Genomic DNA, 23,945 nt, shown 5'->3' with positions numbered 1-23,945 from the left:
TTACAGGAGGGTTCAATGGATAGATGCTTTGCTAATTATCATGGCTAGCCTATGATTGTTCAGTAATAGTGCTCAGTGGGAAAGGTTGTAGCCGTTCCAGGAAGAGCTGAGCTCTGATTTACTGGTACTACTGCTCTAATAAAGCGTGAGCTGCACATCCTGGGAGACAGCCCATTCTCTTCTTTCACATGCACAAGCGTGTGAATGCAAAGAGACAGGCACATACTCAAAAGTAGTCTAAAATGTCACAGGAATTATAAAATGTACTTGTAGAGGTGTCTGCCGCTGGACTCTCAAACAGAATGAAGATCAGTGGCCATAAAGGGGACTATATTTTAAAGAAAGGCAACAGCAGTTTTTAGAAGTTTTTAACAGGTCTCACTGGTATCAATTTCTGGTATGAAATTCACAGCATCAGCAGTTTAGGCAGGAATACTGATTGTCTAATAATTACAGTTTCTGTTACACCATATATATATATATATATATATATATATATATATATATATATATATATATATATATATATATATATATATATATATATAAACTACTCCAAGTTAATGAATTTCTAAGAGAAACCAAACTCAAATCAGACTAAAGCTTCAGTCAGCCTTTTCCCTTTATCCCAGCGGTTTGCCCCAGTGAGCTACTGTACATGATTGCAAAGTGCCTGCATGGTGAAGTCATTTGAATGCCATGTGTGCACTAAAGGAGTCTGTTCTTCAGGAAGTTAAACTAAAATAGTTAAAAGATAGTGGTCTGAAAAAATCAAAAACAAAAAACAAACATCCTGCTCTCAGATATAAGGCTCTGCCTCACCTTAGTGAGGAGAATGCTACCCAGCACCCTAACTGTATTTTTTAATGGCTCATAGCAAATCCAAATTTGTGAGCACACTATACTTGTTGAAAAAAGTAGGTACCTTTATGGCTTATAGCCTGAGTGCATTTACCTGCAGTGAATTGAACTGCATTATCCTACTTCAAGCCAGTCTCAGTCTCTATCAAAGAAAGACTGGCATACATCTTAATGTCTAGGGGCTTCAGAAAGAGGAAGGAGTAAAGGACGGCTGGTAGGACTTAGTGTTTGGTGTGGTTCAGGTGTTTTACAACCTTTTACGCTCCAACCCGTCAGGAAGCCAAAGGACAAAGTCAGTTTTTGACCCTTAACACAGCTGTTGTTGCTAGTCGTGTTATTTGTACACACAAAAGTCAATGTAGATTACTACTGAGATAAACACATTGAAGTAAAAAACTATAATATTTTAATGCTTTTACATTTTTTTTTATGTTATTTTCTTTGGGGAAAAGCACCAGAGTACTCTGCTCTTTGTTTAATAGTAAGAATTCAGGTAACCTGATATCAGTTTGATCAGCAGAAAGGGGAAGCCATATTTAGGAAAGGAATAGGAGGCCATGTTATATCAACTTTCTCTGACTGGGATCATCATAGTTCAAGACATATTTGTGAGGGTAGTTTTTACACCATCAGAAGTGATAAGTAATACAGAAATGGAGTTTGTAAACCTCACTATGTTCTTCTTCATTTTGTTTTTGCTTTTTTTTTTCAATTGGGTACCTTTCTGTTTTTCCCTTCTCATTCTCTTTCTTTTCACAAAAGTAAAATACAAAAAGGACACTTTACACGAAGAAAGCAAGTTTCATTCAATCATGCTTTAAAACAAATCATTGTCCTCTGTAAATGTTTCTTTGTCCGATATCTTCAGTTGTTTCAGTAAAGGAAAGTGTCAGCATTCAGAGGTGCATGGGAGAAAAAAAAACTGCCATGGGAAACATGTCACATACTGAATGAAGAGAGATGAGTAGTCTGATGTGTCTGGGATTAAAAACTTCCAATCATTGTCACCATGCTCTGATCTGAGCAGTACAGATGCATCTGATTACAGCAGAGTTTAGCTCCTCACAGCAGACTGACTGCTCTGATGACAGTCCCACATACAGCAGAATACATGTTTGTCTCTTCTTTCAGAGCATCAAATAAAGATTTTGTAAGAAACTGATGTCTCCATGCTGTGCTCTTTTCAGTTCTTAGAAACATTTGTCTGCTGGTTAAAGAGGACAGTTAAACATGTTTGAAATATACATTTTATTTCATTAAATCAACAGGTTTTTATTCCAATTAGAAGCTATACAATGCTGTCTACTCTGCAAAAACTGCAAAATTAAGTTCTTCCTTTTGGGATGTTTGGGTTTTATTGAGGGGAAAATTACACAGAAACTTCTTCCTGTACCTACTGGAGGCTCTCTGTATCTAATCTGGTACAATAGCTCTACCTGATTCTATCCTGTAAAGATGATATTACAGACATGCTGTATCAGTCATGGTCTCCTGTTGTTAAAACCTCCACAAAATCCCCACAGCTAAGATCCATGAGAGATGGTGTCCATGCTGTCTTTAATATGGGACCAAAGGGTTTCACCACATATAGCAGCCAATTTAGATCACTTGAAATAACTCGCACATTTGCAGACTTTATCAAAATAGAATAAACTTTAAAGAAAATTCAAACTATAAACTAAACGAATAATTAATAGACAGCATGAAAATTCAGTTCAAATCAGTTTCTACAGTGGCAAGAATTAATTGATTAATTCACCAATATAATAATATCCACAATATAATATATGGGCTTGGGTATATGTTTTGCCTAATAAACCTTGAGATAAATATTTTAGCCATTACTGTGATTCACTTATTTCTTTTAATTGCTTTTTGACCAGTTTTTAATTAATTATTTTGGATCAAAAATGTTTTTACTATATTCAGATTGGTCAAAAAAAATAAATAAATAAATAATTATATTATAGCAAACATAGTTAAGATATATTTAAACAATAGACATTGCTTTTCAGAAACTGCATTTAGTGGACAACAGTAAAGCTTGGTTGACATAGTTAAATATACATTTTAAAGTTAATCTCACAGTAAAAAAGCCGAGAATAAGCCTTTCTAAAGTTGAAGGTTAATATCACCCTTTTTTGATATTTGGATTGTACACGTGTTCAGAACAGGTAACTGTACAAAGATATATTCAAGTGAATTCAAATGTGTATCAAAGGAAAACTGTGTGGGAAGCTTGTATGATAAACCTAAATTGGACTTAGAAACATGAAGAGGATGTTTTAAGAATAGCAATAATCTTTGTTTAGTTATTTATTACAGCATGACTACAGCTGCTATTAGGTGGTATTGCATGCCTATCGCTCTTAAGAAGCTAACACAAGCGATTTGCAGGTAAATGCTGCCCTGATGAGGCCAGGTGGAAGTTGCTCGGAATCTATTTACCTACTAAACTGCAGGGTTGGAGAAAGTAAGGCAGACAAGCCTCCCGGCTCTGTGCCATCAATACATCAGTGGCTTAGCCACCAGATTAATGGCCTCAGAGTGGTCAAGGCCACAAAACTACTCAGTTCTGAGGACTGTGTTCAGTGGAGCTGTACATAAAGGAAAGTTTGGTTTAAGAGATAGATAAAGAGAGGAGGAAGTCTTGCTGCAGGAATGAGTACACAGAGACCCATTCTCTCTGGGTTTGGCATTTTGGGTAGCCTCATGGGAGGAATAAATCTTACATATGGATGGATATGCTCCCCTGCTTTTTTCACTTCCTTAAACATTTCTTAATCCGCTTCCGTCCACAAAATTTCTGTTACTAATGAGCTCAAACCCATACATTTTTAAACCAGTGTTTCAGCTTATATGAGTGGATGATGATGTGATCCCATCCACTATCGAATGAATTGGAAAATCTTTTTTGCCCGCCTGTGATGACCAAACACTGACCCCTGAAAACGTGGTCCGAGTCAAGAATCTTTATATGAAATTTGGAGCCTCTGGGTTTTGCTCTTGTGTAAGGGCAGTATAACCTTCTCCTGGATTTCAGCTTGGGTTATCCATTCATGTTTTGCCTAATTGCTGTGTGCTGGACTCCAGTGCTGGGAGTTGTAAATCTCTCAGTGTTATGCAGACAATGTTTTCACCAGATGGCGAAGAAAAGATTTCATCCTTTTGTAATTAAGCGGTACAGGCCAGCGTGTCATGCGGTTTTTATTAGGAGCTCTGAGAACGATTATTTTCCCAACTTTCTTTTTTCTTTAATATCTTCAGTTTCTTAAACAAAGATGGGTAAAATAAAATTCACATGTTCATAATTGAAAAGCCAGCAAAGAATGTAATAAATATTGCAAGTATATTTAAAAATGTACATATTTAATTGAGATAATAACCCGATAATATTAAGGACAGCTATTAATAGCGGTTGGGTGGTGACAAAGGGCAGATTCATTGGCACCATCTTTTTACAAAAAAGTGTTTTTGATTAGACACAGTTTTTCATATGTTAACTTTATCGACAATATTATCTAGACCTTTACTGAATATAAGATTTAGTTCTGCATTTGGATGAAAGGGTTTCGTAAAGGTCCGGGACATGAATGTTTTACAGCTTCTTGAGAGCACTGATACTTTATGGTTTGAACATTCCTTTGTGACACATTGATGCCCAGAATAGACTCATTGCTGTTTGAAGAAAAAAGAAAGATTAACTACCCTGCCTCAAAAACCTCCCCAACATATCATCTCTCATTTATACTTTCCTTAACCTCAGCTTGCTTCATTTTCCTGGCAAACTTCTTAATAATGCCGTGACACTGTAGTGTAGCCCTTTGTCCTACAGGTACAAGCAGCTTTAAACATTTGTCATTTATTAAGTTCTTTTCTATCTTGTGCTCTGTGGAGATCTTGAGTGATTCACAGCCACTGGATTTACAGGCTCTCTCCTCACACTTAGATAGCCTCCTCTGCCCAACCCATAAATTGCTTTTCGTTGAATGTCACCAGATTCACTTGTCAGTTTTGCATTAAACTCAGATTTCCCCTTTAGGTGGCCAGTTTTTCTCACAAACTAGGAATTTCCCAAAAGTTATTCTTCCAGAGGTGAATCATGTTAAACTAATCCCAGCCATAAGGACGACCTGTGCAGCTGCAGCTGAAATGAGAACTCTGGCAGCCGTAAAGTTTGGACACGAAATTGTGAGATCTGGAATGCAAATGATTATTCAAATAATCAGTGTTTAATTTGCATGCAGAAAGCCACAAGGGAGAGAGAGTCTTATTGGGTTTTGTAAAGCAAAATATTGTATTATGTGTTTATGTTTCAGAAGCGAAAATGTATTAATTTTCCTATTCCAGTGAGACCAGCATATATTCTTTCTGAATATCTCTCCCTCTCACACACACATTAATAAAGATTTTACTGATGTATCCATGTTAATGTTCAAACCAACAAATAATTCATTTTTGATAGGTAATCTCAAAAGTTTTGACTAAAATGTTCATTTTTGGAGAGCTTGATGATACCAAATATGATTCTTTTCCGTTTTTTTCTGTTAACCTTAACTTGTTCATTTCACATTTTAGTATGAATTAGCATCAGATATTTTGGTGTTTGGTATTATTTGAATCATTCTTTTCACATTAAATTGTCAGATTAGGAATGAGGTTTAGCTGAAGATTTAAGTATGATTTCTTTAACTAGATAGCAAAAAAAGGATCAGAGCATGTGTTATGAGACCTGTTTTGATAATTTATCACTTCAGAACAGGCTGGCTTGCAGTATTAAACTATCCACAATCAGTGCACATAGTTCAGAGATTAGTCCTTCCATCTGGAAGGGAGGTTAGGGCTTTTTTGTAAATGAGGGTTCCAGCATTGGAGAATTCCCTGTATTCAACTTAACATTTAAATCATTAAACATGATGAAGCCATCTCCACAAAGTCAAAGGTTTATATACAAAAATCAAACACCATCTGCCATTTCTGATCAGACCCAACAGCCATCAGACCAGGGTTACCAAGGCAGAACAGGAAAAGCCATTAACTGCCAATCACTGCATCGATCGACAAGCCAGTCCACCACTACCACCCCGTCTCAACCCCAAGCGCCCAACCACTGCCCATGGACACTCACACAGAGTTTATCAGCATTTACTGTACATTGAACACGTGCACAAGCAGCTTTACAAAGGCCTGCTTTCTGTATTGTCTAGGTCCAATTCGTATCTGTTTTTTTTGTTATCTCGGAATTATCGGCTGTCTAGATTGCAGGATCAACATTGTGCACAGTAGAGATAAAGGAAACTGGACTTTTTTAAAATATCTGATCATCAAATGCAATGCCTACCTGAAGGACAGTCAAGTTGCTTCACAAGGGGATTTTATTTCTGGCCATAGTTTGGTTGGCTCTTTCGAACAAAAAAAAAATAATAAAAAAATCTAATTCCTCTACCTGAAAAGGAATGTCTGATTTGCTTTGCTAGAACTTCATCCACTTTTTTGGAGTCCATCTGAAAAAAAAAAAAAAAACCAAAAAACCAAAGACTTAATGGGCAAAAAAAGGGAAGAATAATTTCAGTTTTCAGTGCTATTGCCAGAACTGAGGGTCAGTATAAGAATATTTTCCTACTTCACAGTTTAATAGTGATGCTGTTTATTAGAGTGATCTGGATCAGAGGTCATGGCAGAGGGGAGCAATTAAAGAATATGGATCCAGGAGCTCGGAACCTGATCAATTGTTTATGTGGTTTTGTAAGGAGAAAAAGGTAGGTGAGCTAAGGAAGAGCCAGAGGCTCTTTGCATTGAACATAGTGGAATTAGTTTAATGAACTTTATTATTGAGTAACTAATAGTAAGCTCGTTCCAAGCACAAATGATTACGTGTTGTCAAACAACATTTCTACATGCACAGCTTTTTGTCTATGCAGTATGCTCTTGTTCCGTCAATGATTATTTATGTTTTCCCATAAATGGAATTACTGATCAGTGATTTTTCCATCTAGAATTGTTTATCCTTTATTCATAGTAAATGTGTTACCTTTTTGTGTGTCTTGGTTTTGGTTGGTTCTCCCCTCTTTGGGGTCACACAATATCCAGAGATAAAGCAGATATGATGAATCTGGCCTGGGGCTTATGTGTCCGCGCTGCGTCTGCGGTGGCCTCATCATCAGCCACATAGGGGGAGGGAGGGGACTGAGGGAGGGGGAGAAACATAAACCAGACCAACCATTTACTTCATTCTGCTCATAAATATTTGTGTAACCAATTTATAAACAGCGATGTAAGAAGAGAGATGAAAGGTAACTCCAGTTCTTATATCTAAAACCAGGGTTTTTCAGTTACTTGCACACAAAACCCATAACTACTAAGGCCAAAAGCTATTTGTTAAAGTGTGCAGTAGCAAGAACTGAAGAAGAGGGCTGGAGTTGGAGCCACTTTTTCTGTCTGTTTATGGACCCAGTTCTCTTTTCTACAACCATAGGTCTAATTCAGAGCCAAACCATGCCATCCCTATACAGTAAACCTCTCATTTATGAAACAATTAATTGGTTAAACTTTTCTATGCATTCACCACTAGTACAGTTTGACTTCACAAAGCACAATATTATTACTCTTTACAGGAGCATCCTTTATCAAAGTTTTCAGCCAAGAAATGGAAAGTGATGGAGAAGGGCAAAGACATTCAGAAGATCCCAAGAGATGAAAACGTTCCCTGGAAGGCTGCTTAAGAAACATAAGCTTCTCAAAACCAAAATAAATACTTCATGTCAGTACCCCCATTAACAGGTGGCCTGATATCACTATTATAATTTACTAACAGAAAAAAAAAAAACATGCAGTCTCTTGATAGGCTGATCTGAGATTTGCTGCAGCAGAGCTGGAAAGGGAAGTTAAGCACAACATTATCAGCAGGAATTCTTAACGCTATCTGATGATATTAAAATATGTTTTATTTTTAGCGATCTGAGCAACAAATGACGAATTAAGCACAAAGGTGCAACTGTGAACTTAGTTCAGCACTGGATGTTGTCCTACGCAAATTTTGTGAGAAATCAAAATAAACACCAGTAAAATAGTTGACTGTGAGTTCATTTGTCGAGAGCTAATCCATTTCTTTAATCTTAAAGTTATAGGTTTTCCAGTGGTTTATTTTGAAATTAACAATTCAAAGGGGAAAACTAAGTCATTTGATTAAAACTTGGTGGTCGTGACAGATTCTGGTCTCCGCTAAGTCCACTTAACTGTTGATGAAATTGGTTTTACTTTTGGCCCAGCTCAAGTTTGTTAGGGTCTTAAGTTTGTACTGGTAGAACCCAAAAGAACTGGTAATAAATTAGCAATGGTACCAATTTAGTGCTTGAATTGGTTGGTGTACAAAATGCCTTTAAAGAGGTCAGTCTTTATCTCCAACATTCTTACACATATCGTACATTTATGCCCCAAGAAAAATCGTATCCCAGTCAAATTTAGGTTTAAAGTAATTCACATTTAAACAACATTTTTATTCTATTAGTTTTGAATTTGCCTAGTAAGAAAAGCCTCTTGATTGTAACAGAGAATCTGTGAGAGAAGCATGGCAAGAGGTTTTCCAACCTGGAAGATACATTTACAGAACTCTGATGGAAACATGCAAAACACTGGTTTCAATTATAGTTGAAGTTTGATTGGTTGGTCTGCAAGCTTAAAAAAACAACAACTATGTGTTACTTTTGAAGGTGTCATTTCACTAACCTTACACTTCATGAACTTGATGTCCCCTTAGTTGGGTTTTAAATGCCTTAAGCATTACTTCACCTTTAACATAACAGATAATGCAGCGATTTCGTTCATTGATTGTATATGTGTTGATGCAAGAAAACAGCCAATCAGAGGCAGTGAGAAAATCCAAGGATCCTATAAGGAGGAAAAAAAGCAAAGGATGTGGCTTTCTCCATATTTCAGGTATTAACATAGAGGAAACATATGTACCTTTCATAACTTTACATTTGCAAATGCGGGGAGACAGAATGCCCCATCTTCCTCGTCCCAAAATTGCATGCTCATATACATTCTGTTCTTTCTAAATATTTTGTTTATACGTTATGCAAATACGACGCAGCAAAAACCTTCTGCTTTGCTTAGCTAATTAAAAACTTTAAAGGGAGGCCAATGCAAAAGATGGCCATGGAGAAAGTGTATGTTACTACTTTAGGATAGATAATATGTTAAGAGATTGAAGGAGGTATTATTCAGCAGTCCCCAATCTGTTCATGAAAATATTTAGCTTTGTGTTTACACAATATTTTTATTTTGTGCATTTCTTCATGCATTTTTTTTTTTACTGTGCGGTTTGCCGGGATAGTAGATAATCTGAATGTGCTGTTTAAGTTATGGCTTTCTTCACCAGAACTTTATCTGCCTATTTACTAGCTGTCGATATTTACAACCTCTTTTCTCTGCACCATCTCTTTAGTAGTATATTCCGATTTGTACGTAGGCATTGTCGCAGGGCATTAGACTGCAAGAGTTTTCCTCCATGATGTGTCTGAGCTTCTGTGCAGGGAGTTCAAAGTCCTGCTGAACATCAGAGGGCTGATGTTGAGTGAGGCTGACTAGCTGCAGCCTGTGTTCTGGGAAGGGTTACTGAATTATTACTGATGGTTTCAGGGGTAACTGTCCGACCACATGACCGGGGAATATTAATCATTTATTTGATTGTCCGCATGTGCTGATTAATCAAATCGAGTTGGATCTAGAGGATTAACTACCTTATTATTACCCCTATAAAAAAGATAAGAGGTAAGACTATAAAATATATTATTCCATTTATCATTTATTTTTAGATCCCTGCTGATGATGGAGAATTAAAAACTGAGGCAAAATTAGGCAGAACAGCAACACGAGGAAACTGCTCATGGACGTTTGATGTAAAAAGTTGAAATTTCCCGCTGCAGGGTTTAGTATTTCTGAAAATTGGGAAAAGAGGCATGGCCTATTACTTGAAAAATGGCACAGAAAAAAAAGGTTATGCAGCTGGGAGGGAGATGCTGGAGAGAAAAAGGGGGCGGAGAGATATGAGGAACAGGAAGTTGATGGGAAAGTGATAGCTGTCTCCACCTGGAGTACAGCCTAAGCTGTGTGATAGGAGGGGAGGCAAAGCAAAGGAAAGCAGGGAGCTTCTGCTGCTGACTCCTTTCCTGCACTCTGGTTTGGGTAAGTTTGGCTCTCACACCACCTATAACTACTTAAACTTGTCCAACAAAGACACTTTTTCCTGTTTATCCCACTCACTATCTGTGCAGTATATAAATTCTCAGTCTGCCAAGAGTTTAATGTGTTATGTCATGTGGTAATGCCTTTGATTCCAACATGCCTCCGTTTGTAAATACAAGAGGCACTCAAAAGGCTGTGGTTTCTTTACAAGCATGGTGCCCCCGGCACTTTGGTTGGGAATGCATTGAGAGAGGAAAGGATTGAAAGAGTGAGGGAGGGAGCGAGAGGTAGTTGGAAACTGTATACACTTCCCGTTGCTCCTCTGCCAACCCCTCTCCCGGCTGCCACTGGTTGTGCAGGCAGGCGCTGAGCGAGAAATGTGAGAAGGAGGAGTATGTCCTCTCTCCTGACTAAACACGACACCCTAATTATGCAATTTTCAGCAGGTTTTACCTTTAACACTTTCCTCCCGGGGTTCAGATTAGTGCTCACCATGCTTGATTTACTGCACAATTACTGAACAAGAGTTCTACCTAATCAATAAACAGGAAGGGGAAAAGTGGTAATCTTTGAAGTATAGTTTAAGATTTTTTGCACGATTGACCCGAGTATAAGGTGTTGAAGCTGAGAGGAAACTTGGCTGCAATGCCAGGCTGTCTGTCTATTCTACCAGATATGTACCTTTCAATTACACCACTGAATGTCAAATGTCTTATGACATTTACACCTTAGTGGGTGCTTTAAAACAGTATTACCACAGTTTATTCACATTAACAGGTTGTAGTTTTAAGTCATAAACAAAGCAATACATTTTTACTGTGATTATGTCTGTGTTTAAATGGTACGCTGTATTTATGTGTTAATTTTTCTTCAAAGTTGGGATTTCTGAGCTGGATGTTTGAAAACGAGAAAAGTGGGAATGTCAGCTGTTATGGATGCTGACTAAGTAATATGGGAGCCTTACATACAGTCTTACAAATGGCAGTAAAAGTTATGTTTATTTGCTCTTCAGAAAATTAATTTGCCGTTACATTTTAGACACATTAACATTACTGTGAAATCCTTTTTGAGTAGCATGTTGTTACGATGTTTGGAGGTAAGAGCAGGTAGTTATTCACTGAGGTGTGTGTGTGTCCTTTCAGCTGCTTTCTTATTCAGAGGGCGCCACAGCAAATCATTATTACTCATTTAAAACTTGGCAAAGTTTTCATGATGGATGCCCTTTCTGCTGCAATTGTGATCCAAACCCAGGTCTCCTGTATGGTAGTTAAATACTTCAAACTACTACGACATGCTGACTCTCAGATACTTATTGGGGTTGGTCATTATTTATACTGTTTCCCACAAATACTTCTAAAAATAGCTCAAAAAATACTCCGCTTTCTGTTTCTTTTTTGAGATAAAGCAATGTCTTCAGAAACTTTGTTCCCAATTACCTTGCAAATAGTACTTATGTTATACTTTGGAAAAAGACAACTCTTATGATTGCCCAATGTATGTTAAAATGCTGAAAATGTTGAAAAGACTGCCAACACTATTGTTTTGACTTGTTATGCTCTACATATTGTGTCCTGGAAGCCAGTAGAGTGACTTCTATGATGACACTTGCTAATGGCGAGTTATTTTAAGAACTGTTCATCAACACTATCTGGCGCTTAAAAAGCTTTGGCCAGTCTGGCCAAAGCAATATGGCTCTTCCAATTAGCCTTGTTTATGTTCGATTTTTAGTTATGACGACTATATCTTAGCAGCAATTATACAGCACTGGGAATGATGAGGGTTTAGGTTATTGATGCCTTATTGATTTTTCTGATCAATAAGAGGTTTCGTATCTTTTTTGTATATAAAGTGATTTTTTTTTCCCACTAATGAATGAGCCAGGCAGTGATTCTATAAAGATATGTGTTCACAAGGCAATGTGTATTACATAAAGAGCTGGGTATGCTCATATAAAGAGGATCGGCACTACAGAGAATGCCATTTTTCAACAAAGGTTAAACACTTCCTCTACTAGAATAAGTTTATTCTATATGCTTTTAGCAATCAGATAACATGTTTTATGCTGGCCTAGGTTTGGATCTTTCTAGTTTGTGGATAAAATAAGATGAAAGGATCATGAAGTGCAGTGCAGAATGAAGTGAAATACTCTTAGTTTGCAGCTTTTTAGTTGAAAGTAACAAGGGGTTAACATTTGAAAGGGTGGGTGTTTGCTTTCTGATCTGCTTGAAGAACCCTTAACAGCAACATTTTGCTCCTGCACCGTGCTTTTCATACCACACACAGTAGCCCACATATCCACCTACTCTGTATATTCACCTCCACTCAACCCCGCTCATTAATTTTCATTTTGAGAAGAAGACCTCTCAAAGGGCACATTGCTCCTTTTGTCAGTGTAGTGCTGCTAATAAAGATAGCTGCATAAGTCTGGGTTAAATATTGACACTAGCTGAGCACATCATCACTGTTTTTAATTAGCTGGTGTCTCTAGTAAGGCTGTGTGAGGGCAGTGCACGAAAAACGAAACATTTCCCCCTCACAAAATTTCACACCCACCCTCCTTTCCCCAAAACATATTTCTATGAATTTTACATAAGAAAGGATACGGGATAGTCAGAAAACATACAGTGTTACAGCTATCACAGCTTTATTGCATAGCCTGAAGCTGCAACCAATTATGTGTTAATGAAATATTTACACTACCAAACTGAGAACGCCAGGGGTGAGAGCAAGATAATACAAGCCTGAGGAGACTGGATTCTGTGTCTTCTCTCTCCTGTTTTGTCAGTGTGAAAGGTAGAACAGGAGATTTGCTAATGACAAAAGGCTCTGAGGAAGAATGTAGGGCAGCTGAAGGTTTTTTAGTCTCGACTGCTGTGGCAGCATTTGAGACTGAGAACACAATAGGTCTAAAGTAGGAGTTGTGTCTGTAATAGTTATTTACTGGACGTCCTCATCAGGCATGTCCAGTTTCATTGGCCAGTAGCTCTTACATGATGACATGGGATGTGGATCTGCATTCACTACAGTGGGATGCATGTTTAGGTAAAGTTGCTCTAAATTAATATTCTAAAGACTGAATTGATCATTACAAGTGGAGTTTACTTGTATCTCCATCCCACAACTCCCCATGTCCCTTTCTATTCCTTAACCCCGAAATCCAACATCCTTCAATAACTGCCCCACTCCGCTCCGCTCCGTTCCAGACCGCCTGCACAAAGCAAAGCCTACAGCCTCTGCGGTTCCTCCGGTCTTGCTCCGCTCAGACTGCATCAAATAATTTAATTAAAAGGTATTCGTTTTTGCAAAAATTTAAGAATTATGCTCAAGTTTGTAGTTACCGATCTGTTGTTACCATATTTTAATTTGACAAACTGGATCTTCTCTATGTTCTTTTTCCTGTTTGGTATGATTGCAATTATGGATCTTGACCTGGCTGGTTTTGCCCTTAAGAAAGTTTAGTGGTTTGTCTATTTTTTGAGTCTCACCTAGTCAAGATATATGGATCATGGCAAAAAGAAAAATGTCTTGGATATAATTGGCTAAGAATATTACTCTAAGGTCTTAGAGATTAGAAAAGGAAGAGCTCCGCTCTGGTCCTATGCACTGAAAGGAGTCAGTTGATATGGTCTGTGCGCAGCTTTTGTGGTTTTTCCCTCCAAGCACCAAAAGGAAGAGATTCAAAGACAGGCCCAGAACCTGCTGTAGAGACTATAAATTCCTTTTAGCTTGTAGATGTCTAATAATTTAGCTAAATTAGTTGGAGACCTAAGCTGGGAATTGGGATCTAAAAGGATAAGTTTATCTCATTATCACTTGGCTGTGCTGGGCACATAACTATTTTGTACAAAATCAATGATTGTTTTGTCTTGGCTTTTGGTTTTGTTTTGTTTTTTTCACCTCATTTGGTTTCCAGGTGGTACTTTGTTGCTACATGTGTCATGAAATGCTTGCAACAGTTGTTTTGGTACCCTATTACCCTGCTTACCTCACCTACAGGTAATCCTATTGTACTGCAGTTTTGGGGAGCCCCTCCCAGCATGCATTTCATAAAAGCTCCAGGAGGTTAAGCTGTTAATTAGCCACTGAAAGCAGAGACCAGCAGCTTTGTTTCACTCGCCTTCTTCTTTCAAAACTTGCATCATTTCCTGCCTGTTTTGGTGTCCTTTCTGTGTGTCACAAAAGCTCATTAAAAAGAGAGAAATGTGTTTATTCAGCTATGATTAAAAGTGTGCATTATGTATGTAGAGCCATGCTTATCCAAATGTTCTTAATAAGAGAGACCCTGGGCGCCAGTGTGGGGCTCCTGTGGGCATAGACCCAGGCTCGTTATCACTACACAGTGCATTGATCTCTCAACCGCCTGCTTGCTTATCCTCCCTCTCCTCAGCCTTTCAAAAACAGCGAGCCACACATGAATTATGTGGACACATTGATCAGCTGATTGAGAGCTATTGTTTAGAGCCCTGGGTCATTATTGAAGGAGGGATTACCCAACCCCTGTTTTGTGCGTGCATGTTACAGAGTGTATTACTCATCTCCTTGTCACAGCACACGCTCCCTTTGGCTCACCTTAGATTTGCAATGGCTGCACAAACGTTTGCACACACTTGGGCACGGGGAGCACATATGCGACAGCCTACACAATCAACATGGCCCAAATGACTGGCATTGATTGCCTTCCATCTGCAATTATGTTCCTATTGTTTACTTTCTAGTATCTTACTTATTTAAATGGAATTCAATAATTATTGCTTTATTTAATGTACAAGTTAGTAAGAGTGGTGGGTGTGGAGAGCCAATTACTCTATAGTCTTTAAGTGTATCCATGACCACCCCTTTTGAAACAGGACTGTTTTGTCTTAATTGCTTAGTAATTCTCTACTAGGGCACCCATAGTTATCAATTTTCACTTTTCTAACTTTCCTGAAGACAAAGAGATCCGTTCGGTTTCTGTATCCTTTCCAAGAGGCAACTATGCAGGCTTTTTTTTTTTTCCACCGGTAGTGATGGATCATTTCTACAATAAAGGAAGCCACATAGCACATTATGGGCTTTGAGACACAGGGACAGGATGCCGTAGAGGGGTGGCTGGGATTAAAGAGCAAAGGGAACGAAAAGACACAAGAGGGGATGAGGTTCAGGAAGCGGTAGGTATGCAGTTTGCGCCTGGAATACATAGTCCCCTAAAGCCACAAGCTAACTTTTAGGCATGTTATAACTCGCTCTGCCTAATTCAAAGCAGCCATCGCACTTGGCACCCAGTGGGGGCCTCTGTGGTTTAAGCTGTTGTTCCTGCTGCTAGCAGACAGAGCATCACCAGCCAAAACTGCAAGCACTTACCGCTCCCAGTCACTGCTTTCCTAAATAAACGGCTTGTGATCCAGGGGAATCCCAGTGAACAAATTTATGATGACCAAGATTCCAACATGTCCCTTTGCTTGAACAACTAATTTGTTCATTGAACAGTGTTATCTCAAAAAGTTATCTTTAATTTAGTTCTAATCAGATCATCTAAGTCTAGATGTAATTTCTACTTATAACTTTTGAACATTGTATGACTGGCTGACTAACATTAATGGTATTTTCTTTGGTTAAACTACTCTCAACACTGTTTCTGTATGTGGCAACGCTTGTTACTCAGTGAATCACCATTTTTTTTTTGTTCTTGCTGTTGTGAGGTTTTCACCAAAACAGGAAATGTTACCTTATCTTTACTCAATGAGAAAAACAAATATGTCATAGTTTCTAAATATTACTGTGACCTCACTGGGGTTGAATAACAGAAGGTGCTATATGACTTATTCCTACAGGAAGCAACAACCTAGGATTTCAGTGATATAAGATTTCCATACCTGTCCAGTTACACTGTTTTGCATGGCTTCGGGTGTGAATTGTTGCCTTCTAAACCATGTATGCCTCTGATAAAGTGCATGCATGCACGTACACACACTCACACAGTCAGAGGAGAGCTTTTAGTGGAGAGAATCAGGGAGACAATTACAAAGCAATATCCAAGCAGATACTCGCTGCCTCTCACAGGGAATTTGGCAGCTCTCTTGGAATTGATAGCTATTTAGCTCACAGATAGTAATCTGTTTTAATGCATTAATTTTGTATTAACAGCACTGCCAAATTTAATGGTGGAAATTAGGCTATGATCATAATGGCATGTGACTGTATTTGTGTGTTTGCTTGTCTGTGTGAGAACATTTTTGATGCTCTTTTTATCTATACTTTTGCTTGGGTTTGTTGCATTTGTGAGCTATATTACCGGCTCCTTTGGGAGCCATTCTTTGAAATTACCGGCTTTCTTTCTCCCTTCCACCCTTCCAGTAATACCCCCTTAATCTTGTATTAGCTGGACTCTCCCGGCAACCACACTATTCTGTGTTAAAGGTGCACTTTTACTTTGCATTTAAGTGGATGGAAATGCAGATGTATGCCGTGCCCTGGGTGGGTGTTGTAACTGATATAGGCATGTGTATGCCCACTCAGAGGGCAAGGTGCAGCATAGAGTTGTGAGAGAGAGGATGGGGTTGTGCCCACACCGCCCCTGTCCCTCTTTACCTGAAAAAGCACAGAGCACTTCTTCAGCCTCCACAACGAGAGGTGAGGCCCTTCATCAGGGAGAGAGGTTTAAAACGGCATGATTGCAATTCCAGAACACAAAAATACAAAAAGCTGGGAATCAAACCTTTTAGCACTATTACAAATACGGTAGGTTGCAAAAATGTTTACACTCCTTTAGCTTTACAACTTACATTTATTTTTACATTAGAAGTTGAAACGTCAGTGTGTTAACTTGGAGTTTAGTTGATAAACACAACATAGCTCATAATTCTGAAGTGAAAGAGAAGGAATGCATGGTTGTTAACATTTTAAAATGAAAGTTGGTAGAGTTAAAAAACACAACATACAAACAAGCATCTGAATAATTAGGCTTGCACTTATTTAGTTTACTTTGGTCCTTATAACCTCTGTTAAAACTAACTAAACTTCATGCACAAGTAACCTAAATGTAACTTTATCTCAGTAAGAAAATATCATTTTTACAACTGCCTCAAAGGTTGGTATGTAAAAATGAATCAACAAATGGCATTATAAGAATTAAACAGGACTAGTCAGAAATCTAAAGTTGTGAAGAAGTCCAAAGCATGATTAGGTTAGAAATCATTATCACAAGCATTGTTTAATCTTTCCCCTGAAAATAGAAGAAATATATAGTCAATGCAGACCTACCAAGATTGGTTATCTGCTTATGGAAAGAGTTAACCAGAGAAGCAGACAAGAGGCTAGGTTTTCCGTAAGAACTGGAGTGTATCAAAGCTCTGGTGTAATAAAGCTGCTCATGCAAGAGCAATAACCAGTACACTTCACAGAGTTGGTTTAAATTTTGCTTTAATCTATGTAGGTAACAGAGTGGAAGAATGTGCTTTAATTTAATATGAAAAACAATTGACTTTTGACCCACATGCAGAATGCTCTATGTGGAGGAAAACCAAAACCACACATTGCCACTGAGATGTACTATCCCATGAAACATGTGGCAGCATCCTGTATGAGGATGCTGTCCTTCAGCAGAGAAAGCAAAATGGTCAGATTTGATTAGATAATGAACAGAATGAAATACAGGCTATAAAGCCTATTCAACAAGTGGAACAAAATATATATGCAATTGAGACTTACACTGTATACACCCAATCTGAATGAGTGCTTTGCAAATAAAATGGAGAATACATTTTTACTACTGAATGTGCAAAGATGGAAGAAGCAAACCACAATACTGTAGATCTAAACTTGTAATTTCAAACAAGGTACTCCTGCAGAGTATTAATGCAGAGGCTGAATACAAATGCATGCCATGCTTTTCTTATATATACCCAGAAATAATCATGAAAATCATGAACATTGTCCAATTTATTTAACTTTGCAATTCACATAAAATGCAATTCACATAAAATCTCAGTTAATATATTGAATATGTTGTTAACCAAAGGTTAAGAAATACACTTTTGTAATAATTTAAGCATAATAAAAAAAATGTTAGGAATATTTTAATTTTGTCTATCTGAAATTTGTCCCCTTGGATTTGAATAAATTACATTTAGCTTAAAATAATCATTACTTATCAACTCTTTGTGAAGTTTTGTCTTTTATTAAACCAGACATAAAGGATGGGTACGCTCTTAAGGTGTCTCACTTTTTTTGCATTACAGTCAGTCCTACATTAAAATGTTTCAGCCAGACTCAGTATATACATTTTGTAAATTCCCAAAGTTAAGTGCCACTGAAATTATAGCAACCAAGGCAATCAATGAATCCAACCCAACCACCCATCCTCACCCACCACCACCCCTACTCTTCCTTTGCTCCACCCCCCACCCCCCTCCATTGGGGCCTTAATAGGGAATTTGGAGACCCCAGAGTCAGGCAAGACCTTCAAGACCAACATGACTTTTTCATTAAGCTGCCAAATTCCTCCTCTCAAGTTGGAGGTGATTTATCAACCAGGGACTTCATTGCAGGTTCATAGGAAAAAGACACAAGCCCTGCCTCATGCATTATTATGTTTCACATTGAAAGTATAAATGTCTGAGTGAAACCTGGAGCTGACTTAAGAGAATATCCAATATATATTTGTTCTTTTAGACATGATCTCAGGAATCACGCTTGGATAATTCAAGGAATCCTCTCAAAATCAGAGAGTAATGATCAGAGGGCTGCAGGTTGTCTTTCTGCCACTCTTCTATGCAATGCACAATTCTGCCCAAGTTGTAAAAAAACGAAATGAGCAGCAACCACCTTGCTCTTCATTTGGCAGGATCCTCTTGTTTCGCTGACGCTGAAATGCCGCAGACTGCTCCAGGTCACGGCCGTCGCTGAGATAGTGAAAGTGTTGGTTTACAGGTGTAATCATTTGAGATAGTAGACAGAGCTACAAGTACCAGGGCAAGCTGCTTTTGGCCCCACTGAGACCATCTTCCAGACCAGTCAGTTTTATAGTGAATTATGGTCCCTTGTGGGGCAGGCGGTCCCTAGTTCACTCCTATTTAAACCTTGTGCTTTTTATAGGGAACTATAAAACTCCCAGGATTTTTTTTTCCATCCTCATGTGACTGGCTTTGAAGTTAGAGTCAGGTGCTGTCATTTTTTTTTTTACTTGTCTTCTCATAGATTTTTGGAGCCTTAAGTCATTTGCGGCAGCAGCCGTTTTTAATTCAAGACATCTGCTGTGACTAAAAGCAATTTGACTGATTTGCTGTCATCTATAACTGAATCTGTCTTAAATTTCCTTCTGCCTTAGTTCTGATGCAATATTTGTGTAGAGAGGAAAAGAAGGAGAAAGAGGAGGGTCCCCACAGTATCCAGCAACACCTATTCATGACATCATGGATGACTTAAAACGAGGCGAGAAAGGAGAGCACGCAGAGCCTTATACAATCACCTAATAACTCTATTACACCGAGCTGTGGGGCTCACAAAGAAAAAAAAATCTCCTATTCCTTTTCCTGGAAGCGCTGTCTTAATGCACATTTTAGGTTTAGAAGAGAGAAATATGAAACCAAAGAGAATGAAACACAATAGCTCAGAAAACCCCATGGCAATATTACAATATTGCCAGAAAATTAAACATTAGGAGAAAGGGACAAGAGCATTTTTGGGAGGCATAATATTGTTATGACTTTTTTGAAAACCAGGCTGTCAACACCTGAATTTAAGGTAATGCACTTAAATGTGTGATATTTCCATTACTTTTATGTCTTATAGCCAGAAGAGGTCTCAGCTCAGAACAGGATAGTTAATTTTTTTCTTCATAAGTAGAAATGTATTTTGGCCAAGCAAGTAAACGTTTAAGGCAAATAATGTAAAAGGATTATATTCTTTAGGTGTTAAAAAAGAAACACTTAGAAGTCCGCTTGAAGCATTCATTTAATTATTGTGCATTAAGCTGCTTTTGAAGCAGGGTTGGTGTTCTTCTGTTCTTTTCACCTATTTATCTTGTTTTAAACTGAGCCAAATTTTGTCTAAGTGAAGACGCTAATATTCAAGTGTTTTATCAATATTTAGGCAACAATAAGCATCTTATTAACACGCAGCACGGAGGAGGAAATGATAGCAATTTGGAGATCTGCTTAGCCAGAATTGGGACTCAGTACTCCAACAGAAATACTGATAAAGCTTATTAAATGTTCCTAAACTTTTTCAGAGATACATATGATAACACTGTTTAATGATGAATAAAGATATTTATTCCCGCATTTATCTTAAGAAAAAATGACATCCAGCTTTGAGGTTTTGAAATAATCCCAAAGGATTAGAACATTTTGAAGTTAAAAAAGCTATTTGTTTTCCTCTTAAGACATGCTTAACACTTTGAACACTGAAACCAAGAAAATTATAGGGAACAGAGAGAATCCTTGGGATTGACATTGATTGTAGACCTAGAAATTCACAGCAAGACATCTCAGGTTCATCTGAGTGTGTCCAGTGATTGGCGTGACACATACTAAGTGAGGGACTTTTATTGTATACATGCATTAGTGTGATACTTTAGGATAATGGTCAATATCTCCGCTGCTCACACCAGGTCCAGCCATATTGTGTTGGCCTTGCATCATTGATTGAGTCATGCAGGAGGTAATTAGATTGGATCTCGGCGGTGTGACGAGTGGTTGTGGTGGCATGGTGTCCCTATGGGGTGTTACGCGTGTTATGACTTAACAGAGGGACAGGCTGAAGGCTGGACAGGGCATGCTGTTAACTGTCAGGGTCAATACTGATGCTGATTTCCTGTTTTCAAGAGATTGTCCTCCTGTTGGGGAATGTTCTGTTTTCCCTCAGATTACACTCAGTCCCTCCTCCTGCCTCACCACAGGCTGGGTTTGCCTGTGCTCCTCTGTGAGAGTGAGAATTTAACTCACTATGATCAATATTTAGTATCCCATGCGTGAAACAGGCAGATGTTTGGAGTTTCCTTTTTCAGAGACGGGAAGCTTCTGTTGAGTGAAGGGGATCAATGCTTCCTTCCGACTGTGAGGCTGCGCACCCACGGCTTCTGAAGGATGGCTGATTCTATTCCTGCTCACCCTTGGGCCCCTTGAGATTTGGCGTGCCTCCCTAGCTTCTCCTGTCCTGTTAGCCGACGATACAGACACTCACTCAGACAAGTGTGCAGTCCAAACAGTTGTCTTGAAGTGAAAGAGGTCTGGATGTTAAACAACAGGGCTGTGATTGGGAATTGATTTGTTCATTTGCCAGCTGTGTAAGTGAAAGTGAGTCGGTGGTGCCTGGCCAGCTATCTGCCATACACAATAACTTCTTTCTTCTCTCTTTTTCCCATCTCTCTCTTTCTCTCTTTCACTTCGTCATCCTGCTATTTTTTCCTCCCTCAGCACCTGCAGCAGCACGAAAACGCTGTGGAGGGTGATGCCTGCTACTACCATTGCGTTCTGTGCAACTACTCGACCAAGGCCAAGCTCAACCTCATCCAACATGTGCGCTCCATGAAGCACCAACGCAGCGAGAGCCTCAGGAAGCTACAGCGCTTGCAGAAGGGCCTGCCGGAGGAGGAGGAGGACCTCAGCTCTATCTTTACCATCCGCAAATGCCCTTCTTCAGATACAGGTCAGGACAAGAACCTTTCGCTTCTTATAAATGAATGAGTCTATGTTTTACTTTTTATGCAGCTTTACACATAGATTTTTCTTCGGTGCCTCAGTTGAGAAGCTGCGCTTTTGAACACTAAATATGTTTTTATTCTAACTAAACCAAAGGACAAAAAAACAAAAAAAAAAAACAACTAATAACTAATTGGGTTTTAGCCGCAAACGTGATTCACAACAAACTACTGTATGTCTGCAAGGGCACAACTGTATGTTAATGGAAGCTGTCATTTTTTAGCCATTAGAAAAACATTAGGATGAAGCATTATGTATGAAGAAGGAGGGGCTAAACAACAGCATCAGCTTTCTAAACAAGTACACCAAAAAACAGACACTACCCCAACTGTGGATTAGATGAAACAAAGTGCCTCCACTGTCCATTTATTATGGACTGATTAGGAGGAGTGAGCTGTGGTCAATTAACACGCTTTCTTAGTAGAGATTTGGTTTTCTAATCACTTTAACTTCTGTGTCTTGACAAAGGGCCTCTATTGTGTGTCCCTCCAAGAAGGAACCATTTACTTCCCTCGCACACATACTCGCTGTCTGTGTTATGTGGGTGAAGAAAAAAAAAAAGGGCCAGCCTGTGAAGACGCTTTGTTCCAAGGAGGCAGGGATAATGAAGCCAGCAGCCGGGAAATTGCGCAAAAGGCAGTCACAGATCTGAAGCAAATCATTAGAGAACATATTTAGCTGAGCAATTAGGGACAATTAAGCTTTCTGCTCAGTGCACTCCAAATATGTTAATGACTACAGTACAGTGGACAGGCGAACATGCAAAGGCAAGAGGAAGGGCCTTTAAGGTTAAAACAGATTGGGGTGGGGGAGGGGTTATGTTTTGTGTTTAGGATAAGAGAGTTAGATAAAGAGTTTTTGCTGTTAGCAAATTGTTTTTAGTCAACGATATGGCGTCTAGTTTTCTATTTACTTTCATGTTTCATATGGCCATGTCTTTATCTAAACTAGAGCTTCAAACATTGAGTCAGGCAGTGTGCTTTACACATGTACAAATCCTTACAGCCCTGAAGAACCTTATCAAGTTACCACAATACCCCCTATTTAAAATAGACCAGACACCTCACAGGGTCTTTTCTAACCCAGGTGTTTATAATTTAGTTTGATGATGTTCCATTGTTAGTGAGAGCAATTTAATTTAACATTTTTGAAAGAAATTTCCAAAGTGAAGTTTTTCAGAAAGCATTCACACAAGCTTAAACGTTTAGTTTTCTTTTGAGAAATAGTCACATTGAAGCATTCTTTGTGGACTAACTGTTTAGCTTTTTAAATAAGACTTGGTCTGTTGTGTACAAGTTCAGAGGCTATACCAAGCATTTGTTAATAGTGATCATTTTCAGCAACAGTTGATTTACACAAAGTGAAAAAAAATAAGCCCTTTCATCAAATTACCGTCGTACGATGTTATTAAATAATTTTGCGTTTGTAATATCAACATCTTCAGCATTAACTGTATTTAGCATTTTCCTTAGTAACAAGGCAAGTAGACTTTGGTAAATTGCATTTTCTTCAGATGAAATTAGTTCCTTTTCTGTATATTCTTTAAGTACACAATAAATAGATTTTATTCAAAGAAATATAATTTACCAAAAATAATTTGTAGTTTAATGTTTGATGCATGTAGACACTGGATTGGTTCATTTGAAATATATTTTAAAGAAATATCTTAAGTAAAATAGTTGGGGTGTGTTATATTCATTTTTTTTTTTCAAAATGCGGATTATATACATGGTCATTAAATGGCCAAATATTTTTTACTATTGTCAGTTATTTCTGTTTGTTTTACACAGACTATAGAAATAATTATCCTTGTTAAATTACAAATTCACAGCCGTGGGTTTGCTTGAAAATACAATCCTGTAATCTCCCATTACTTTTACACTTTGGTGTTTTAGCCTATCAGCTATGGCGGATGCATTTGGACTAGTTTGAGAGTTTTACTCAGACATTTTCAGTCATCTTGATAGTTCATGTATCCATTGAATGTGATGTGGGAAACATTTCTCACTGCTGGCTTATGTTTTATGTTTGTATGCCGCCTTTCTTTTCAAATATTATAAACACATGTTGCAGAGATTAATCATTCACTTTCTTAACACCTAGCATCTTTTAAACAGAAACCAGGATTCTGAACTAGATCATTCTTTGACATAATGAAATACTCTTTGCATATCATGGTGTCTCATTAGAATGCTTCATGTGTGGATAGCAGGGAGTTGA

At 38.2% G+C, this 23,945-nt stretch overlaps 1 protein-coding gene across 4 annotated transcripts in view; it reads left to right on the top strand.

Moving 5' to 3' along the window:
• zfhx3 (zinc finger homeobox 3) overlaps positions 1-23,945 on the top strand; it is a 237,105-nt gene that overhangs the window by 155,617 nt on the left and 57,543 nt on the right. For all 4 annotated transcript variants that reach the window (XM_038302537.1, XM_038302539.1, XM_038302536.1 and 1 more), the window contains one exon: positions 21,441-21,672. In XM_038302537.1, the coding sequence (XP_038158465.1) occupies positions 21,441-21,672 (232 nt within the window). The remainder of the gene's footprint in view (positions 1-21,440; positions 21,673-23,945) is intronic.

The sequence above is a fragment of the Cyprinodon tularosa genome, unplaced genomic scaffold (assembly GCF_016077235.1).
Source record: "Cyprinodon tularosa strain WSP-4 unplaced genomic scaffold, ASM1607723v1 ctg494, whole genome shotgun sequence".
In the NCBI taxonomy this organism is placed as follows: Eukaryota; Metazoa; Chordata; class Actinopteri; order Cyprinodontiformes; family Cyprinodontidae; genus Cyprinodon; species Cyprinodon tularosa.
Note: the sequence above shows the minus strand (reverse complement) of the source record. Positions and strands in the feature narration are given on the sequence as shown.